Source organism: Hippoglossus stenolepis, chromosome 6 (assembly GCF_022539355.2).
Source record: "Hippoglossus stenolepis isolate QCI-W04-F060 chromosome 6, HSTE1.2, whole genome shotgun sequence".
NCBI lineage: Eukaryota > Metazoa > Chordata > Actinopteri > Pleuronectiformes > Pleuronectidae > Hippoglossus > Hippoglossus stenolepis.
The window spans coordinates 14066665-14086094 of NC_061488.1; the positions used below are offsets into that span (position 1 = coordinate 14066665).

Sequence of the window (19430 nt, forward strand, 5' to 3'; positions counted from 1 at the left end):
TAGTCCAATAGCAGCAAATGGAAACAATGGGTGTCGAGGGTGAGCGGCACAGGCTCTACAACTCCGTAATTGATTCACTGAGCCTGAAAGCCCAGAGACTGCAATGTGCATGAAACTGAATTGTGGCGTGCAGCCCTACAGGCATTGTCCCAACCCTCTGCCAATATGGCAGCACGCCCCATGAAAAACTGGAGGAACTGAGGCAGACAACCTCTTATCAAAACAAGTGTATATCGGCGGGATGGCACATTGTACCACCATCTATGGCTGTGATTGGTTTTACTCACAGGTCAGCCAGTGAGCCGAGCCAAGTACATCTGCTCCTCTGCTGCAGGGGCTGCACTCCAGCTTCGCCATTTGACGGCTCTTCAAACAATAGTGTCCTCTGTTCCGACATCTGCGGAAACCGAACGCATGCCAGTAAATACAGTTCAGTGGGTTAGGGCCGGCGGCCCCCTGGTGATTAAACAGGCGTCATCCCACCTTTTGCGTGGCAGTAATGAGGTTGTTCATTAGTTAATATTTAAGCAGCTCTGATGAATATTTCAGGAGTTGTCTATGCAGTTTGCTACATCATGCCTTATTTATGTGCAGAGTAGTAAATATAAATCCTGGTGGATTGTGGAATGTGCCCTTTCTATATCTCAGTTTACCAGACCGTCTCAGAGTTCCCATGTACAATGACTTCAGGGAAGCTGGGGCTCCAGCTCTGTGAAGCACAGTTTTAGTAATGAACGCTGGGAAAAATGTGCACACTGACAAAAACTCACAAAGCCCTTAAACGCTCGACACATGAATTTTCATTTTGGGAAAATAATATTTTCCCCTGTTTATTTGATCATCACAGTGCAGACCCATGTCCTGGATTTTAGTATTGTCCAGGACATTTAATCCTGACAACTCTGACTCTATCAGCAAAAAGAGCAAAATTATTTCTTTCACCTGACAGATTACATGTTGCCATCTCTTATAGATAGTAACCATTAAGAGAGGAGGGAGGGGAAATAAAAGAGCAGTATGATTTGGACACTGTCTCATTTTAAGTATATGATTTTCTCTTAACCTCCAAGAAAACAACCAGGGATGACGATGCAGCTGGAATTTTAATCCAAATTTTAACAAATCAATGAGGGCGTACTATAAAAAGTTATTGGTCCTTTGCAGCGCATCAAAGCAGACCACATGTCTTCTGTTAAAAGTGGAATCGGCTGACAAAGCCACCCTCCCTTCCACTGCACTCGGCCTCCCACCTGACAGCTTGATCATCAAACTTTATCAGCCTCGATTGCTCATTTCATCAGGATGAAGATGTCTTCTCCTTCCTCTGTCTCTGCCGTCGCTCCCGTGCTCACTATAACCGTTCATTTGCTGTGATAGATTGGTTCGAGGAGCACTGCATCCAATCAATGCATTCCATAGCTCGGGGATCTAACTCAGCCGGGCCCCTCTGCTCCCGAGGGATTCATTACCTGCCGAAACACACAAGAGGTCACGTGACTGCCACCAACCTGTGACAAATGCTCGCAGGAGAGCGTTCCTGGCACACGAGGCCACTGATTGCTCTTCCCCCGGGGGTCAGTCTGGAAACTCGGGGCATGCTTCTCCATCTGAGCTCCTCTCCAGGCAATCGTTGCAGCAGAGGAGGAAGTTTAATGAAATCATCAGGACGATTAGTGGGGTGTTGCATCGCTGCTCGATCTGTCAAAAACAATAGCTTGAGCAGCGCAATTGGGATTCAAGCTGCGTAACCAACCTATTGTTTATTCGAGTGTGTTGTTATGGCCTGTAACTCTGCTGCGGTTGTTGTGTTAATAGCTGTTGTTGCCGTTAGTCTCATCCAGTCGTGGCTACACATTCAATCAAACCCTGTGACCTGGTTTGTCTTGTTGAAACATCCTTTTGTTTTCCCCCGGCAGGAAATAGTTGGCTTTGCGCAAGAGTTTAAATTATGAATAAAACATCTCTGTCTGTGTCGGAGAGAAGTTTAAATTTGCAGTGTTTTTGCTCTGCCGTTGTCTTCATATCGCGTTCTGGGTTAACCCTGACCTGAGGCCGCCTCGCAGCTCTTATCTTGTATGGCGGCTCGAGTCTGTGGGTGATGTGTCACATCTGTTTCGGGGATCAAGGCTGAGAGACACGAGGGTGCCAAGAGGAGACAGGTTTTTTTGTCTTTTTTCGTCTAATTTTGGGGATGTTTAGATTGCAGCAGGCGAGTCTCACAGGTCGATGAAGCGGATGATTATGCATGAACCCCTGACACAGTGAAAATGAGTTTGGATCCCAGACACTTGGCTTGTGGTGGTGTCAGTGTTATTAATATATTCTCATTTGGGATGTATGACAGCAGAGGGGGGATCCCGCAGAAGCACAGTTGTGGTGCCAGTGGTTTATAACACCCTGCATGTTGCCTGTGTCATCTGAAAGTGTTGATTGGAGTGACAGGAGAAGTCATAGTGCGGCGTTGCTAAAATAAATCAAAGCGGTCCCTCTTGGCTTGGAGGTATCGAACTGCTTTTGTCACTATTTCCAGAGGAACCTGAAGGGTCAGCAGAGTGTGTGAGTGGATGTCTGTGTCGAGGGACGTTTGACCCAAGATCACAGCGTCTCTGGGAAATATGAGAGCCGGTGGTGGATTTGTACAAAGGGAGACAGGTTGCTCGGTGAAGATTTCACCACATTATGTTGCATATGCTCAGGATCTCTTACTTGTTGACAGTCTTAGCTTATGGGCTTAACAAGCTACTCGTTATCAGATCTTTGTCATGTCTGTAGACCAACCTGAGGTAGGAATCTGTCGTAGTTACAGTCATTGTCGTGTTTATGCTAGTTTCTTGCTTGACCTGTCCAGGGTGTACCCTGCCTCTCACCCAACGTCAGCTGTGATTGGCTCCAGCTCCCCCTGCAACCCTCAAAGGATAAGCATTATACTGTAGATAATGGATGGATTGTACAGTTTCAGCCTTTGTGGGAGAGAATGAGCGTTTGCCTTTGCTAAAAAAGCTGCAGAGCCGAACCATCAGATGTGTTTAAAAAATAGATCCATTTTGTGCCTTTCAGTGTTAAAAAGAAAAGTTGAAGAACAAAGCATCGCAAAGTTCCAAAAAATCTTTATAAATGTCAGACAAAAGTCACATCTTGTAAATATGGAGCTCTCCAAAAATTTCCATTTATGAAATCATGAATACCAGATCAGTGGCTTGTTCGACTCAGACTAGAGTGGAAGGCGAAAGTAGTGTCCATGGCATCTACTCCACTTACTGCTGACTGTCTGACAGTGTAAATGCTGCATTTTACTGGAGTGAACATTTACCAGACACTGGAAAGGAGACATGATGTGGAAATTGACAGTGTACGCAAACCACTGAATCAAACAGACGTGAAAGTATTTGGATTTATTAGTTTACACGGACAGTGCCAATATGGACAGTTAGGGTGTGATGAAGTACCATGAGGATTTTTTTGTGAGTGTCCACTAATCGGAAGGTCGGTGGTTCAAATCCCATCTCCTCCATTCCGCATGTGTCCTTGGCCAAAATACTGATCCACAAAGTGCACCTGAAGGCTGTGTGAGTGAGTGGCCATCACTTTACAAGTGAAACCTCATACTCTATATGATAGTTTTGCAAATATACCTTGTGGCTTTAGAGAAAACAATTGAACAATCATAAATAAGCAAAATGGAAGATTAATGGTTAATAATGATTAATCTATTTACATAACTAGCCACCAAGCTACAGCAATGAAAAACAAAGTGTCAAAAAACAGAAACGTGAGATCGTCATAGTTGTGCAAAATTGTAAGTTGACTTTTTGTAAAAACAAATAAAATCAGAACCCTTAAAAATTATAGAAAAATAGATCCTAAAACAGATGTTAAAAATGGTACTCAGTAGAGCTCCTACCTCGCCAAGGCCCAACAGTCCCTTTTTTAAAATTAAATCCGACTGCACCAAATTTCACACACTCATAAAATTAAGTTCCCTTAATGTGTCTGATTTTCTTTTTCATCAAGACCCATGAGTTATTCTTTGGTAAATTGGTGAAAATGTTGAAAAAACTTGCCATCTCACGATGATAAAGAAAGTGGGGTAAAAAATCCCTGCATCCGGTTTTAACGGTTCCTTCCATGATCCATACCAAATCCGTCCACCAAGTTTTGTGATCCGTTCCAGTACCTTTTGCGTAATCTTGCTTTCAAACAAACAAAAGCATATGAAAACATAACCTCCTTGGCTGAGGTAAAAAAAAATACAACGTCAACAGATAAAACATGTTGATAACACATGGACACCTGTAGGGCAATTAATCATCAGCGATTATCAGCAGCGGTGACCCACTAGATAAAGATCTAGATCTTAAAAATCCACTAGTGCAGCTTCCATTTCGTGAAGTCAAATACAAAGGCAGTTCTCTCTGATAATCTGATTATCAGGTCGTCTGTTGAGAAACTTCCTGGAGCACTTACTTACAGTCCAGTGTTTACATTTCAAGTCGAGTGTGTGACATAAAGTCACTGTGACAAGATGTTGGGTATGTGTGGAACGGGTGGGATAGATAAGAGAGGAAAGGTATTGGTGTGAACGAGTGCAAGGCCTATAGTATCTACGAGTAGTAATGCGCCCGGAAAGTATACACATATTCAAATAAAAAGAAACAGCAGCTTTATGCTCTGCCTCCCCCTCAGCCTCCCCGAAGACTCCAACGAAAGACTCCTTTGTCTTTATCCTCCGAGTCTTCGTACGATGAGTCTTCACAGACGCTTCAAACAATTCCTGCTTTTTAAACCAGAGGTGATGATGGTTGGCTACAGCTGTGCTGACCACACCCCCTGCTCATGAGTCAATCAGGCACCAGGTGGTAATGGCCCACTAATAGCTACTCAGCAGAGTTCAACACAAGAGGAACTTGTCACTTTAATCAGTGATCAGGTGAGTTTCACAAAATCTCCTAATTTGCCAAAAACTGATTATGGACAAAGTCTATTTACCTCAAAAGGTAGAAAGTAAAATAGAACTTAAGTGATCGACCTCTGAATACACGCAGCGCTAGTTGGGGTTCGTCAGTTCGAGCTCATCGAGGTTTATGTCCGCTTACCTGTCTGTGTCTGCTGTCACCTGTCAAGACTCATCGAGGCTTCTTATCCCATCAGGTCCGCTCGCAGTCATCTCATCCCTCACTAATCTCAATTAGTGTTACCCTCAGAGAGAATTCCTTCCATGCTTTATTATCATTATCACTATTTGAAATCGACCCGGGTCCCCCCGCTCAACACTCCACTGAATCCATGTCTTTTCTTCATGTCTCTATTTAATCATCAGCTCCTGTCATTTCAAAGTAAAACGTCAGTAAGATTAGGGCTGCTTTACTGTGCCTGACTTGTTCCTATGGTGTACTAGTGCTTTATGTTGCCTGTCTCAAGTACACTGGTTATGTTCCACCCGCGAACGATATTTGCAGCCTGGGGTTTTTTCAGGTGGAACAGAGAGATGAAATTGGCATGAATTCATAGTGGGCTAAGTGCACCGCGCACTCCGAGCTGTCACGGTGTGCAATTAGCAGTGATATTATTCCCAGGTCAGACATTAGTCACACAGCGAAAGCCAACCGGAAACAGGGAGTCACATCGTAGTCACATTCACATTTATTACGCGAGCAGGAGAGCAGTTCTATGACTGAGATTCTGTCAGTGCCAGTGAGGATGTCGCCCTGGTGCAGGGATCCCAGGTTGGACAGAGACAGAATAATTAAACAGATGGACGAGGAGAAGAAGACACCTGGTGGCATCCCAGTAAAGGTCAGCAGATGGGGTCTGTCACTGGATGTAATGGAGTGGATTTCATCTTTTTTCATTTTTTTTAGATCAAGACACAAGCAACACAACATCATCATCTGTCGCCATGTGGGGATTCACTTATGCAATTCAGATACAGATCATTTCTACTAATGAAATGCGCAAGAGCTTCAGGTTTTTTATCAGTTGTTTATATCGTTTGTTTTAATTTCAGCCTGGATCTGATGACTTCTCACGCAAAACAAATTGTGAAGTCGATTTTGTAAATTAAAATGCCCCCATGGAAAACTCCACATTTCGGTTTCGATTGAGGAATTCCACCGGTTTCTATCAAAGGCTGGATGAACCCCTGCAGCAGCGTATGTGTATTCCTTTTTATTCTCTGACCTTTTGACCCCTGAGACGCTGCTTAAGGTTGTATTCGACAAAAAAATGGACCTCCTGACCCTGTGGTGTGTGAGTGGAAAGAAAATGTGTGTTTTCAGAGAAAGAGTATAGGGCCACAGGCGGTGGGGGGGGGAGTGAAATGAGAGTGAAACCATTCTTCATTTTCCGCTCCCAGCCATCTCCTATTGTTTCTAACGTGACAAAGAGACTTTCCTTCCTTCCTCTAACCCACTCACGGACTCTCAAGGTTCCATTTGCTTTTAAGAGGCAATGAGGCAGCAGTTCATACAGGACCCAGCCGGCCATATTGGTGATTATTGAAAATTGCTTTCCACTGAATGAACTGCTTTTTTCTCCAAGGTGCCAATTATGATTTCGGCAACTCTTGAGAAAATGGAGAATTAAAGGAGTGCTGACAATAAGGCACTGCGGGTGCAGGAATTAATTTTCCACATTTTTAAAATTTAATAGTCAATCAGATGGAAGACGGAGCCGCTAAAATGTCTCCATGAATCTGACTAAGAGGGAGCACGTATTCCTCATATATTCTTTTAAATTAGATCTCAGCGCCCGGCCACAATTTTGGAGGTCAAACCCTATTCACGCTTGGCTGGAGATGGAAATGTTTCTCACTACTTTCACCAAGCAAAACACTTGCTCACATTTATTCAACCAAATGCAGATTTGATTGCAGAGCACATGCATCCATTTAGTGGCGCTACTTTCAGCATTTTACAGATTTTCCTGGTCCTGGCTTACTAATTTAATTAAGTATGCATAACCAACAACCTCAAGAACAAAGCACTCATTAATAAACAATTTTTTGCTGCGGGTAATAGGGAAAAAAAGCAATTAAACTTTAAGTGAAATCAATTTTCATGTGCAGTGGTTATTAAAAGGTATAAGTAGAGCTGGGCAGTAAAACAATATCAATAACTATCGCAATATGACTTTCATCAATAGCAGCGTAGGAAAAGTCTAATATAAGTGCATTGCTTATGCCTTGTGTAAACACTGTGAGGAGGTATAACTCAGTGTAACATTACATAACAAAGTGTTTGTCATTCTCTGCTCAGAAGGAAGATTTTCTAATCGCATCCTCATTGAGGAGCGAAAGTCAGAATTAAAATAATTAGTAATTTGACATTTGTTGTGATTATTATCAATATCGACTCATTTGAAAAACATAAGCTCGTTACTTGCTGGCCATATGTGTAAATGTGGACGTAGCCCTAGAATTTCCCACAAAATATAAAATATATATATGACAAAAGGAGATTATCACACATGGAGATTTAATGAAGGCGGGGACATCAAGAGGAATAAGAAAAGTGGTGTTAGCCAATTTTTCGATTCCCGTCTTTCACTAATGGTCTGAAACCAGGTTGGTGTATGAAATGTGTGGATGAAACGTAGCTGGGTCTTATTACTTTTGTCCTACTTTTTTAATGAACTTCATCCTCGTCAACCAACTTTTCTCAGCAGGAGCTTTCGTGATAATGATCTTCTTCTCTTATCCCACTGAGGTTTGTGGAGAGAAGTGGTTACTTTTTGAAACAGGCTGCAGCGTCACTCCGGTGAAAGCAGACAGATTATCTGAGATGTTAATTCTCATCCTGCAGTGGTCTCTGGCCATGTGCACGGTGAGATGGAGGATTAATTTGTGTTGGTGTATAGACGTGAATTCTAATCACTTCTTGTCATCGCGGGCATGCAAACTTGAAGGCTTGTTTTCCACAGTAATCTAAGACAAAAGTGAAATAGGATGTCATGTCTCCCCATTTTTCATGTGCATGTGCACTCTCCTCCGAACTGAGACACAGGAAACGGTGATGGACGAGCTAATTGTCTGAGGGTTACGGATGCCAGACAGTAACCGGTGGATTTAAAGAGGCAGTTAGTCACGGATGAAGTTGTTATCTCCAGCGATAATTACGCTGATAATGTTCCAACTCTAGTCAGGTTAAGCTTAAGGCTAATACCTGCCGAAGCTACATCTGTTATCTCCCCCACGTACCCCTGTGACAGAAGATTTCATGTCCATGATCGACGTGCACATGAATGATGTCCTGTTGCTTGGATTCAGTCCTGAAATCCAATCTATATTCATTGAAATCCTGGCTGTCCCCTAAAGGGATGAGGATTGTTCTGAACTGCAAGTTATTTATTGACACTGCTCAGCAACCAGAAACAAGACATATTTATACTCTTGGCTCTTGCAATACATTGATATGCTAATTTTGTTGTGGCCATCTGGAAAGTGTCATCTAAAATGTTGAATGAAGGTGACTGATGGTGGATTCGTCCTATATTTCGAAGGTAATGTCTGTTTGATTAGATCATCTGCAGTGAGAGGAGGGGACACTAAAAGGAATGAGCAGAGTTGTTGGGGGAAAATATCTCAGAATTTCCCCCTAAAAAAATGATAAAATCCAGCCTGGAAAAGGCAAAAAAATTAAAATCGATTAAAATATGTTAATGCTGATTGCAATTCTTATCTTGAATGAGATAATCAGTGAGAGTCTGGCGGCTCGAAAAGATGTTGGATGATGAATCAGTGTCGGTGAACTGAATATCTCCGCAGTGACTGAAGTTTGTGCTTTGTTTGATGATGCTGGGGCTGTTGTAGGGATCCTGGCAGGCTGTAGTAGCCTGTTTTTACTTTGGTTGTGGTTCAAAACCGAGGGAGACGTAACAGGAACTGAATGAGCGTGACTTACATAACTCCACAAGAGCCGGATCTGAGGTGGGAAAACAGTGCGGCACCCGTGAGCACGCTCTGGCCTCCAGTGACTCCAGGACGCTGCAGTGAATATGAAATGGGCTTCTAATTTAGCCCAGGGATGCATAGTGAAGGGCCTGCTCGATGCTCGATGTATTGATGGTACCATGTTGCAGTGAGCGGTGAAGTCCTCATACAGTATGTAGTAGTGTGCGTTGTGGCTCGATGCTTTCCGCCCCGAGGTCAGAGACACCAAAGCACAAACCAGCTACACTCCTCACCACCGTGCTGCAGTGATGCTGAGCTGCCAGAGCTTTACATCACACTTCCCTCTGTGTTGTCGTCAGTGCTGATGGATAAAACATATTTTTGTCAGCGCGATATGATAATGAATATATAAACCCTGCATAAAAGGCGACCTTAAAAGTGATAAAAAATAAAATGAAAAATGGAACTGCACCATGCATTTTTTATAAGACTGAGATGCAACACCTGAGAAAAACAAATCGGAAAAAGATATTCTGAATGTTCCTTGGTGTCCTTTATGGTTGCACTGCGAGCTCTCCTCTCTGACACTGGCATAATGCATTCCCTATCCACCCACCAATACCAGCACAACCAAGCCATCAGCTAAATGCCTGGTGCGTCGAGATTACATACAAAGTCAATGCAAACATTTTATTAAACGTGAAATTCGCTTATATCGCGGCGCGCCACACGTCTCCAACATTCAAGTTAAAATATTTGAACTCGCGTGACAACTTGCGTCATGAAAGCCAATCAGAGCTGACAATAAAATTCACGGGACTCGGTCCTGGCACCGACCGGAGCTAGAGGGTGATTCAACTTGGACAGCCTCAGGTAGCACTGGAAACAACATTCATCCAGACACAGCTCCTGGAGGAGCCGGTAAAAGTCCCTGAGCTGTGTGCTCTTCTGGATTGGCTTGTGGGTCCAAACACAACAGCTCTGGCTTCTCCGATGTTTCCCACAACACATACACCACAGCAGTTTTAGGTACTTCAGCCAGTACTACTCCTCTCCTCTCTTCTGCTGGCTTCCTCCAGTGTTTCTGCAACATGTCCAATGCAGCAACTGTATTCCTGTCAGACAGAGCAGGTGAATACTCATCTGTTGTGTTTATCCTGAATAAACCGTGCGGTGTGAGCAAGACGTCAAAACGTCCTTACTCCGTATGGTCTAGGCTCAAAATGGTCTTCACAAAGACATCTGTACAAGTACACACATGCAAATCACACACCATGACACTAATAACCCTAACCTTAACCCCCTCACCAGGGGTGGACAGCAGACAGGCGGTGATGGAGACCAGAGAGACCACTCAAGTTGACTATGCTGTAGCTCTAAATGGTAGTAAAACCTTTAAGTAAAAAGCCAATAATCTCACCACCTGTTCAATAAGCTTTAAACACATAAAGAAGGGATATTTTAAACCTCCCCCAAACACCACTGTATATGTTTTACACAACCACAGAGAGGTTGTTAAAGTACGTTACGAATGAACTCAAAGGAAAGCTGTATGTATGTAGACCGCTTGGTTAATGTGCCACATATCTGAAAATATGTGGCACATTGTTGTAAACTTCCAGCTACAGGCTGACAGCAGCCGCCCCCTCACATGCAGCTTCACCTGCAGGGGATGAGTCCACATCAGCACAGAGGAGGAGGAGGAGGACAGAGGAGAGGATGATGCTGAATGATGTCTGTGTTTGTTCACGCAGCTTCACTCAGTGTTTTCATGTCAGGAATATCATTTAGTTTATTGACATCCTACATTTCTTTACTACAGAGATATGATTTAGTTTTTTGATTGTGCTGCTCTGCGAGAAACTTATTTTATTTATTCTGATTCTAAGTCATGTTTTCAAAAAGATAACAATCAAAAACCAATAGGAGCATCAATAAAGAACCAGATAAGGTGTGTACTGTATTGATAGAAATGAATTTACCCTGATGAGAGAAGCCCCACTGCATGACAGCTGCAGCCTACATGAGCCCATGCACTCACTCAGCATGCAAACCCCTGACTTCTCATGTGTAGCCCCGGAGGATCGGGCCACACATTCACACCATTTGACTAATCAGATGAAGCTAGATGCCGCTAGCCGTCAGCTACGGGCTGAGGAAGACATAGCAACTGAGTTTGCACGCTTCAATATTTGTTTATTTAGCACAAGTCTTATCGTCATTGTAACGTTTAACAATGTTATCGCACATAACATATTTTCCCCGTATGGTGCAGGGTTAGTTGTCATGGATGTATGAATTGAAATGGATATTCCGTTCTAAGATAGACCAAAAGTTCTTTGGATGCCCATATTTTTTCTTTACCCATGTCACAATCATTTTCATTATCAAATAATCTGGAATTTATTTTCTTGATTTTTCAATACATTTCAGAACCAATGTCCAAAATGCAAATATATGTAGTTTACTGTCATAAAATACAAAGAAAAGCAAACAATTCTTATATTTGTCATAGAATATTCTTATTTGATAAATGATTTATCACTTTGGTTGCAGCCGAAATTATTTTTTTATATGAACCTGTTTAATTCATTTTATTGCTGTGCTCATTTCTGTCTGTGACTATAAAATCACTGCACAATCCTGCATAGTCTTATACAGTCTTGTTATAATGTTGCCCTGAACCATGTGCATATCATGATTTACCATATTCTCTTTGTATTTTCTATCAATGCAAATGAAAAAAAACATGTTCCCTCATTAGAATGTGTTGGACTGCGCAGCCTGTGTGTCCTCGGTGTCCTTTCCCTGAGCTCCACCCTGCTCATTGTTCTGCTCTCAAATGAAAAGGACTCAAGGACAGTATGATTTTAATATGTACTTGTTTCCTCCTCCCACAGGAACCTCTTGGACCGAGACACTTTCACCAAGTCCGACCCATGTAAGTTTTTCTACGATGATAATTGCAGCTTAGCTCCTACTTTGACACCCCCTCTCCTTTCAGCACAGCGTGACTTTAAAAAAAAAAAAACCTTTTCTGAGCTTAACTTTGATTCATTTTCAAAGTATTCCTTCAAGATCTGCATATTGTCTGCACAGTAATGTGACAACCTTTGCTCACTCAGAGCTACAGAAAGTGCCTTTATGCTCGCAGGGTATAAAAACGCCAGCCTTTGAATACAAATGGGTATCTTTTGGTGAGACGCACGGGGGGGCCGCCATAAAGGAATTTTCTTAGATCCTCCCTGCAGGATAGAGAATGATGGGGGCATTTAACATAATAAGGGAGGAGGCTCAAGGCCTTTGGATAAACAGGCTACTGTGGAAATATCACTCTTGCCCTGTTTTGTATTCGTCTGAAGATGAACCTTGGGATATATGATGGGTCACGTAGCCTTAGCGTTGCAAAATCAAAAAGGAATCAGGAGAATCCAAGCATTGGGGCTGTGTTTTGATTGCTTGCCTCAGGGCTTTGTTCTTTGCATGTGGACATCACACTCAGAATATGATGCAGCGCGGCACCATCAAGCTCGGCACTTCATTTATGCTGTCGGGGCGTGGCGGGATGATAAATGACGAATGTCAGCAAAGGAGGGACATAACAAACAGTGTTTGAATAAGTGGGCTGCTTGATTTAAATTGTTTGGTGACAATGTATTCCCCCTGCTCATCCTCATCCTCTTCTTTTTCTATTTACCTCTTACCCCTCCTCCTCCTCCTCCTCCTCCTCCTCTCAGTGGTTGTGTTGTACACCCAGGGCGTGGAGACCAAGCAGTGGAGGGAGGTAAGAGATCACATCGCTTCTGTCAACACAACTCAATCAGTCTGTCTCCTCACCATGACAGCCCGCTCCCTGTTTACAGACCCTGGCAGCTTCCTCTGAGGGTAAATGCTGTGAGTGCCAATCATTTTCAATTGATTGACCCTGTGAATACCCATGTGCTGGTCAGCACTGTGTTAGCTGTGACTGATTGGAGCGATTAAGGTGACAGCTACACGTATCGATAAAGATTTGCCTCTGCGCCTGACTTCCCCCCGGCCACCGGCAGCCGGGATTAAATTAGATGAGAGAGGCAGGTGAAGTGGAGGGAGGAAGAGATTTCACAGGGTCCTTTTGGGATTATTATTTGTCCCCATAATCTCAATGGATGGGCATACAAAGAAATTGCTAATTAAATTACTTCTCAGTGGGGAATACTTTAAATCCTCTCTTTTTGTTCAAAGGCAGCCCAGTCATACTTTGAACACATTTCAAAAACTCTATCCAGCAGAGTCAGAAATATGCAACACAGTTAATACCGTGTGTACGTGCCGCCAAAGACTTTGTAGGATCAAAATGTTTTGCTTCTGCTTTAACGCTCAAAATGTTGTTTTGATCGAATAGGATGTTTTTTGACTCCACAAAGACCTCGGTGTCACGCTGCTGCACAAAGTGTCACAACAGATTTCCTCAATTCAAAGTGAAGAATTTCAGTTTTCACCATTGCGTGGGTTCTTAGAAATAGAGGAAGGTTTTAACATGTTTGAGTGTAGAGACATTTTGTAACCTCAATAGGGCCAAGCATCACACTAATGTTTGACCTGCTTTACATGTGGGGACCATCACTGACATAATGCAATGCCTAAACCTGAACCGCAGCATAGCCTGAACCTAAATGTTATTGAAAATGTCCCCATTAACAATATGAGAAATAGGCTTGTGCACTTCTCGTCGAGAGATGGATGATTAATATCTCTCATGCCTGCACGGTTAATAAGCTGCAGCTGGCAGACCATAAGTTTAGTATTATGACAATGAAGGGGGGAAACAGGTGAAATCTGCTTGGCAGCACCTCTAAATCCTCATAAACTCAACCTTTTATATTAACAATCTATATTGTCTGTTTGATCCATACGTTAAAACTGACGTGTAGAAAGGTCAAGTCACAGTTTGGCCAGAAGCAATAACATCCAGGATCCTGTTATCTGGTCCACATTCCTCCAGAGTTGTCTCACTGTTCTCATCTTATCCCCAGCAAGACAGTGGATAAGTGCCTTTGCCAAAATGTCAAACTATTGCTTTAACCCTCCAATAATCCTCCTGAATGAGTGAAGAGGGGCCAAGATGTCAAGCAAGTGCTTCTCACGAAGATAGAGGCACAACAGCACAGTCAGACCAAGGGCTTCACATTTAGACTGAAGTCATGGATGGTTTCACAGCTCAGTGTTGTTTACATCTTCATCTTGACAATCGTTGTCCACTTACTCATTTTTATGGCTACATCCACACTACTACGTTTTTGTCGCAAAATACATATTCTCTACGAATACACCTTGCATCCACACTATTCAGAGTTTTACAGCCGCTAAACGGGAGATGTTTGGAAAAGCTGCCGGCCCCTTTTTAGTTTGAAAAGTCCGGCTCAGCGTTTCACTCTTTAGAGACAGAAACTAAGAAGTTTGGAAACGACGACGTCGACACTTACAGCAGCTTGCTGATCGGGTCTTTTCGGTCACACCGTAGCCTTCCCTGATTCGTCAGGCTCCTGTCACATGACCTCCTTCTGGAAGAAAACAACCGGCATTATCCTCAGCTACCAGTTTAGAAGGCAACATGGATAATGGATTACAAGCATTGCTGACCCTGCACATCTACTTACATGTGTAGGAGATGAGCTATTATTCAAGCAATTACTGTGTACACTGGCATGTGCATGCCTAGTGTATGTGAGTGGTCATGTGATGTGTTGTTAGGCGTGTTAGTATGGAGGAGGATTCAAACTGATGCAGAGCTAATGTATGAGTATGGATGTAGCCTCAGTTTTCATTTCATTATAATGTCTATGTCGTAGTTGTGTATTTGTGTTAACTATCTTGGCTCTTGTGTGTAATTAGTCTTTGTCTGTTGTTTCTAACCTGACTGCATTATACATTTCCCAGCGGGGACAATTAAAAAGACTGATTGATAGATTGATAGACTGGTTGATAGTGTGATTGATTGAAACACAGTGCAACACAGTGTTCTTCTTCTCCAGCCGGGCGGTAGCGTCTGTGATGAACATACAAATGTACTGGTGCATGGTGCAGTGCAGTGTTGAGAGCCTCCTACAGGCATCACCTCTGATTACACTGGCCCACCTCGAGCTTCCGGGCCGTGGGTGCAGCCTCAAAGTGTCTCCCTGAAGGAGATAAAGGCCCGTGTTGTTGTAACAGACAATAGACGAGAGCTTTGTCAGCACCGCAGTCAACCCCCGGTGTATTGATGAAGCTAAGAGCCTCTTTTGCGCCTCCATCGTGTAATTTGTTTTTGTGCTCCTGAGAGTAGATATGGTCAGTGCAGCTTTCACTGTAACACCAACCATCTGTTATCCAGTTACAAACCTCCATCGTCCGCTAGTCACTCACATTCCTCCATTAAGAGAAGAATAGGAAGACAAATCTTATGGATCTATTGGATTTTGATTCTCTGGGGATGTCATCATCCGCTCCCTCTAAGGACCCATGCACCAGTGAATAATTTTAGTCAGCATCCATGGTCGAATACATAAAACTGTAGGTGTAACCCATTACTCTGTTACCACATGACACCGAAGTCTTAATCCTCAACTCCCTCATTTGTTATTACTCCTGGTGCGTGACAGGTTTTCCCCCGTGCACCACTTTCACTCAGCTGGGCAGTGGAACGCAATATAACCTCCTTAAATTCAAGCAGGTCCTGGCCTTTCCACTTCCTGTCAAAGTCATGGACGTTAATCTTTCACCGAGATGAATTTTCTGACATTCCAGCTCACAATTTATTCTAGTTAGGGTTATTGGAGGTGAAGAAGTGCATACTGCCAGTGCATAGATATCCACTTACCCCATTTTTTAAAAGTTGACAGTTAATTGTAGTGATTTCGCGACTCTGGCTTTTTAGACAGACTGTGTACTCGCCAAAGTAGGAGTAAAATGTGAAGTGGTAGATCTGTTACTTCCTCGGGTGGCTGTTCTTTGTTCTGGTGCTGATTCATCTTCCTCTGTTAAGTTTGGCCTGTGACCAAAGTGAATATCCCATCCGGCCCCCTGCCGCCACATTCATCTCCTGTCACTGAAATAGGTTCTTGTCGACTCGGTGGAGATTTCCCCTCCTTTGCATCTGCTGGAACGACGAGGCTCTCTCCCTTTCTGACAGGAGGAGTGAGAGAAGAGGCAGCGCCACACAGTAGTTAAACTTTTATAGGCTTAGACACACTTTTATGTTCGATGGCAGGTCACACTTCAGCAAATCCACCCTCACAATCCAGCCTGACTGTCCATCTATCTGGTGTAATGTTCCTCCTGTTGTCCCATGCTGTGTCACCATTTGCATTCTTCCATTGTCACTTTGTGTTTTGTGTGTGTTCACACTGTCAAGTAGGGCAATACGCAGTATGCACATACAATGATATGCACCTATCGATCAAAAAGTTGAATGTAAAACACCGTTCTTCTCTCTCACCCTCAACCGTCGCCATCAATGTTATCACTCACTACCGCTGGTTGAAGAAGCCCTCATACATTTTATGGAAAGTAAAAGTACAAATAAATAGACGTTAAAGTACCGCATCAACATTTCTACTTGAGTAAAACTAAGTACTCAATTTTAAATGCATTAAAAGTAAAAGTACTTGCAGAGTGTAGCCTATTCCCTAATGCTGCTACATCATTAACTAAGCCTACTGTATATTCTCTTTAATCTAAGAATAGTACAGACTGACATATTCATGAAGAATGCTGCAGATGATGAAAACATATTGGGTTATTAATTAAAAGCTGAGTTTCAGCGTCGACCCCCTCGGAATTCAGTGGTTCCTCTTTAGAATCGATGCTGCTGCTGCAGGAGGCGGGGTCTAATGTTACCTGCCCGCTTTGATTGGATCAATGGACCGATTCCACTCAAACTATTGATAATATTTAAATACTGTTGACATTTAAGGCATTGCATTGTAAAAGCGTAGTGGAGTAGAAAGTACAGATATTTGCTGATAGTGGAATAAAAGTGAAAAGTACCTGTAAATAAATGCAGTTAAGTAAAGATACATGAAAATATATGGGTACAGTAATGAAGTAAATGTACTTTGCCACATCCCACCACTGCATAACTTACACTAGAGAGTATACTGTAAGTGAACTGACGTGAGCTGCAGTATCCTATTTGGGACACAGCAGCCCCCCCCAATGGTTTCACCTCCACTGGATGTAATCACAAAGGTGTTAGTCTGTAATCCTGCTGTTTCAACTGTTCATTAAGCCCCGACCACCGCTATTATACATTCACTGCGTCAGTTTATGGTAACACTTTCTACTGGGGATATTTTATTTATGCAGGTCCGACTTTGAATTATTCATCCTGGATGGTGTGCTCGTGCAGGGGGCTGACACTCTCTGTGTCTGTTGATTTGTTTATCAGCACATCCCCTCATCACAGGGTCTTGCTCTGTGACACTGACAAATCCTTTACTCCGGTCGCCTGTGCCGGCAGGTTCCAATTTCCATCCGGACACCGCAGAGCAGGAGACGCTTTTCCATCCTCCCCCATGTGAAACATGTGAAAATGACCTCGTTCCCTTCTCCCTCTGTTCTGAAGTGGATGTGACAGTGGTGTGAATGTGGTATTAATTAAATGAGTGTAATTAGACTCGTGCTTTCCTCGCTCATCCACCAGCACAATGAGAAGAGGTGGAGCTGGAGAGATCATTGACGTGTGTTAATCAAATCTGATCTGAGCTGTGATTTGCACATGGACGTTAGGGGTGGGGTGGGGTGGGGTAATAGAGCGATACATGTCACGTTTCTGAGTGACTGCATGATGTGTTGTGTTCTCTGTGCTGTTTGTTGCATCTTCCTCGTCTTTATCTTTCACCCCCTCCTCTCTCCTGGTTCTCATCTAGTTTGGCAGAACGGAGGTGATAGACAACACCCTCAACCCGGACTTTGTCAGGAAGTACATCCTGGACTACTTCTTTGAGGAGAAGCAGAACCTGCGCTTTGATGTGTAAGTGATTTAATCTGATCGGCTCCTCTGAGGATACACTCCGAGATGTGCGTGCGATTCAGATGTGCCGCCCTTTTTCTCACGCGGTCCTCCAGTTCCTCCTTTCGCTTCCACCTCATCCTCTTCCTCACTCTTCCATCTCTTCATCCACTCTGCCTCTCATTTTCTCCCCCCCCTCTCTCTAAATCCTTTTTTCAGCTTGGCTCTCTCCTGAGGAATTATTCATTGGTGCAGTGTCTCAATAGTCGCTCGTTGAAGGCAGATTGGTATAAGGGTAATAAATATTTCATACAAAGTTTTATCCTTAATCTCCCTGCTGCTAAGAAAAGGGAGCGTCTCAAACCAGGTCCTATGAAACTCACTGAGACCCCTTGTCTTTTCCCTCTTTCACATCGAGCCACCTTCTCCCTCTTGAAAAGGTCAGACGAGTGAGAGGGTCAGGAAGGTACGCTTTCATTTCGAGGATCCCTCAGAACAGAGTCAGCATCATTTCCTCCTCCTCCCCCCTCCTCAAGAAAAAGAGATATGATTTAAAAAAAAAAAATCCCCATATATTTTTTTTTCTTCCCTTCAAGCATGAAACCCCCGGTGGACCTGCCGTACGTATCGCACCGCGGGTCTCTGAGGATGTTTAAGACACTTAATGAATTAATTTGGCGTGCTATCATGGTGCGACCATGGAACAGCAAAGGAGGGAGAGCATCCCCTTACAATTAGTGTTACTCATTTACATCTCTCCTTTATCGCAGAGGTGGGAGCCAGTGCATACTGAGGCTTAATTACTTTTACATTAAGTTTGACTGGCAGATGCACAAAAACTTTTTCATGCATCGGAAGATTGTTTCAATTCGATCCCCCCCGGCATAGAGCGGAAATTACATGCATAAACTATAGAATGACTTCCCTTAATTAACTGTCACATTATTGCTTGCGTTTTTTTTCCCCTCGGTTGCTCCATTTTGCTTTCACCCAGTGACCCAGGTGTGTGATTGACAGCCAGAAATTGTCCAGGCTGCAGCCAGTGTCTCTCCTGTTTGAGTCGGTCGTCATTCTTGAGGGTCCTGTTGTTTTGCCTCATGTAATTCGTTGCCCCTTTTTGATTTCAGGTACGATATTGACTCTAAAAGTCCAGATCTGGCGAAGCATGTAAGTGAAGACCTTTATTTTCTTTGTGGACCAGGATTCCAATTTAATATTCTACCTTTGCATTTGTTTGATTTGTGCATGTCTTCACTATTTAGGTTCTGTGCAAACCAACGTTTTGTAGCAATCGAACGCTCAAACACGTCGCGCAGTAATGAGAGAATTACGCTTCAACTGCCAAAGAAAATGTTTACTTTTCTTTACCTCCCATCTGCCTCAATTTCTAAAATGAGGTGTTTTATTTCTCCAGAGCAATAACAATCAAACTTTCATTGGCACCCGGCACACTCTCATTATCTTTTACTAAATTAGAAATGAAGCATTGCACATTATCAAAGCTTTTCGACACATTTCCCTGCGTGCTCCGTGGTGTAGTTTGCAATTTAGATTTTCATTTCCAAGACAGCA

The 19430-nt window shown here is 43.2% G+C and overlaps 1 protein-coding gene across 3 annotated transcripts in view; it reads left to right on the top strand.

Moving 5' to 3' along the window:
- Positions 1 to 19430, top strand: part of cpne5a (copine Va) — a 71043-nt gene that overhangs the window by 2529 nt on the left and 49084 nt on the right. For all 3 annotated transcript variants that reach the window (XM_035160322.2, XM_035160323.2, XM_035160324.2), the window contains exons 2-5: positions 11788 to 11828; positions 12625 to 12671; positions 17776 to 17879; positions 18986 to 19025. In XM_035160322.2, coding sequence (XP_035016213.1) covers positions 11788 to 11828; positions 12625 to 12671; positions 17776 to 17879; positions 18986 to 19025 — 232 coding nt within the window. The remainder of the gene's footprint in view (positions 1 to 11787; positions 11829 to 12624; positions 12672 to 17775; positions 17880 to 18985; positions 19026 to 19430) is intronic.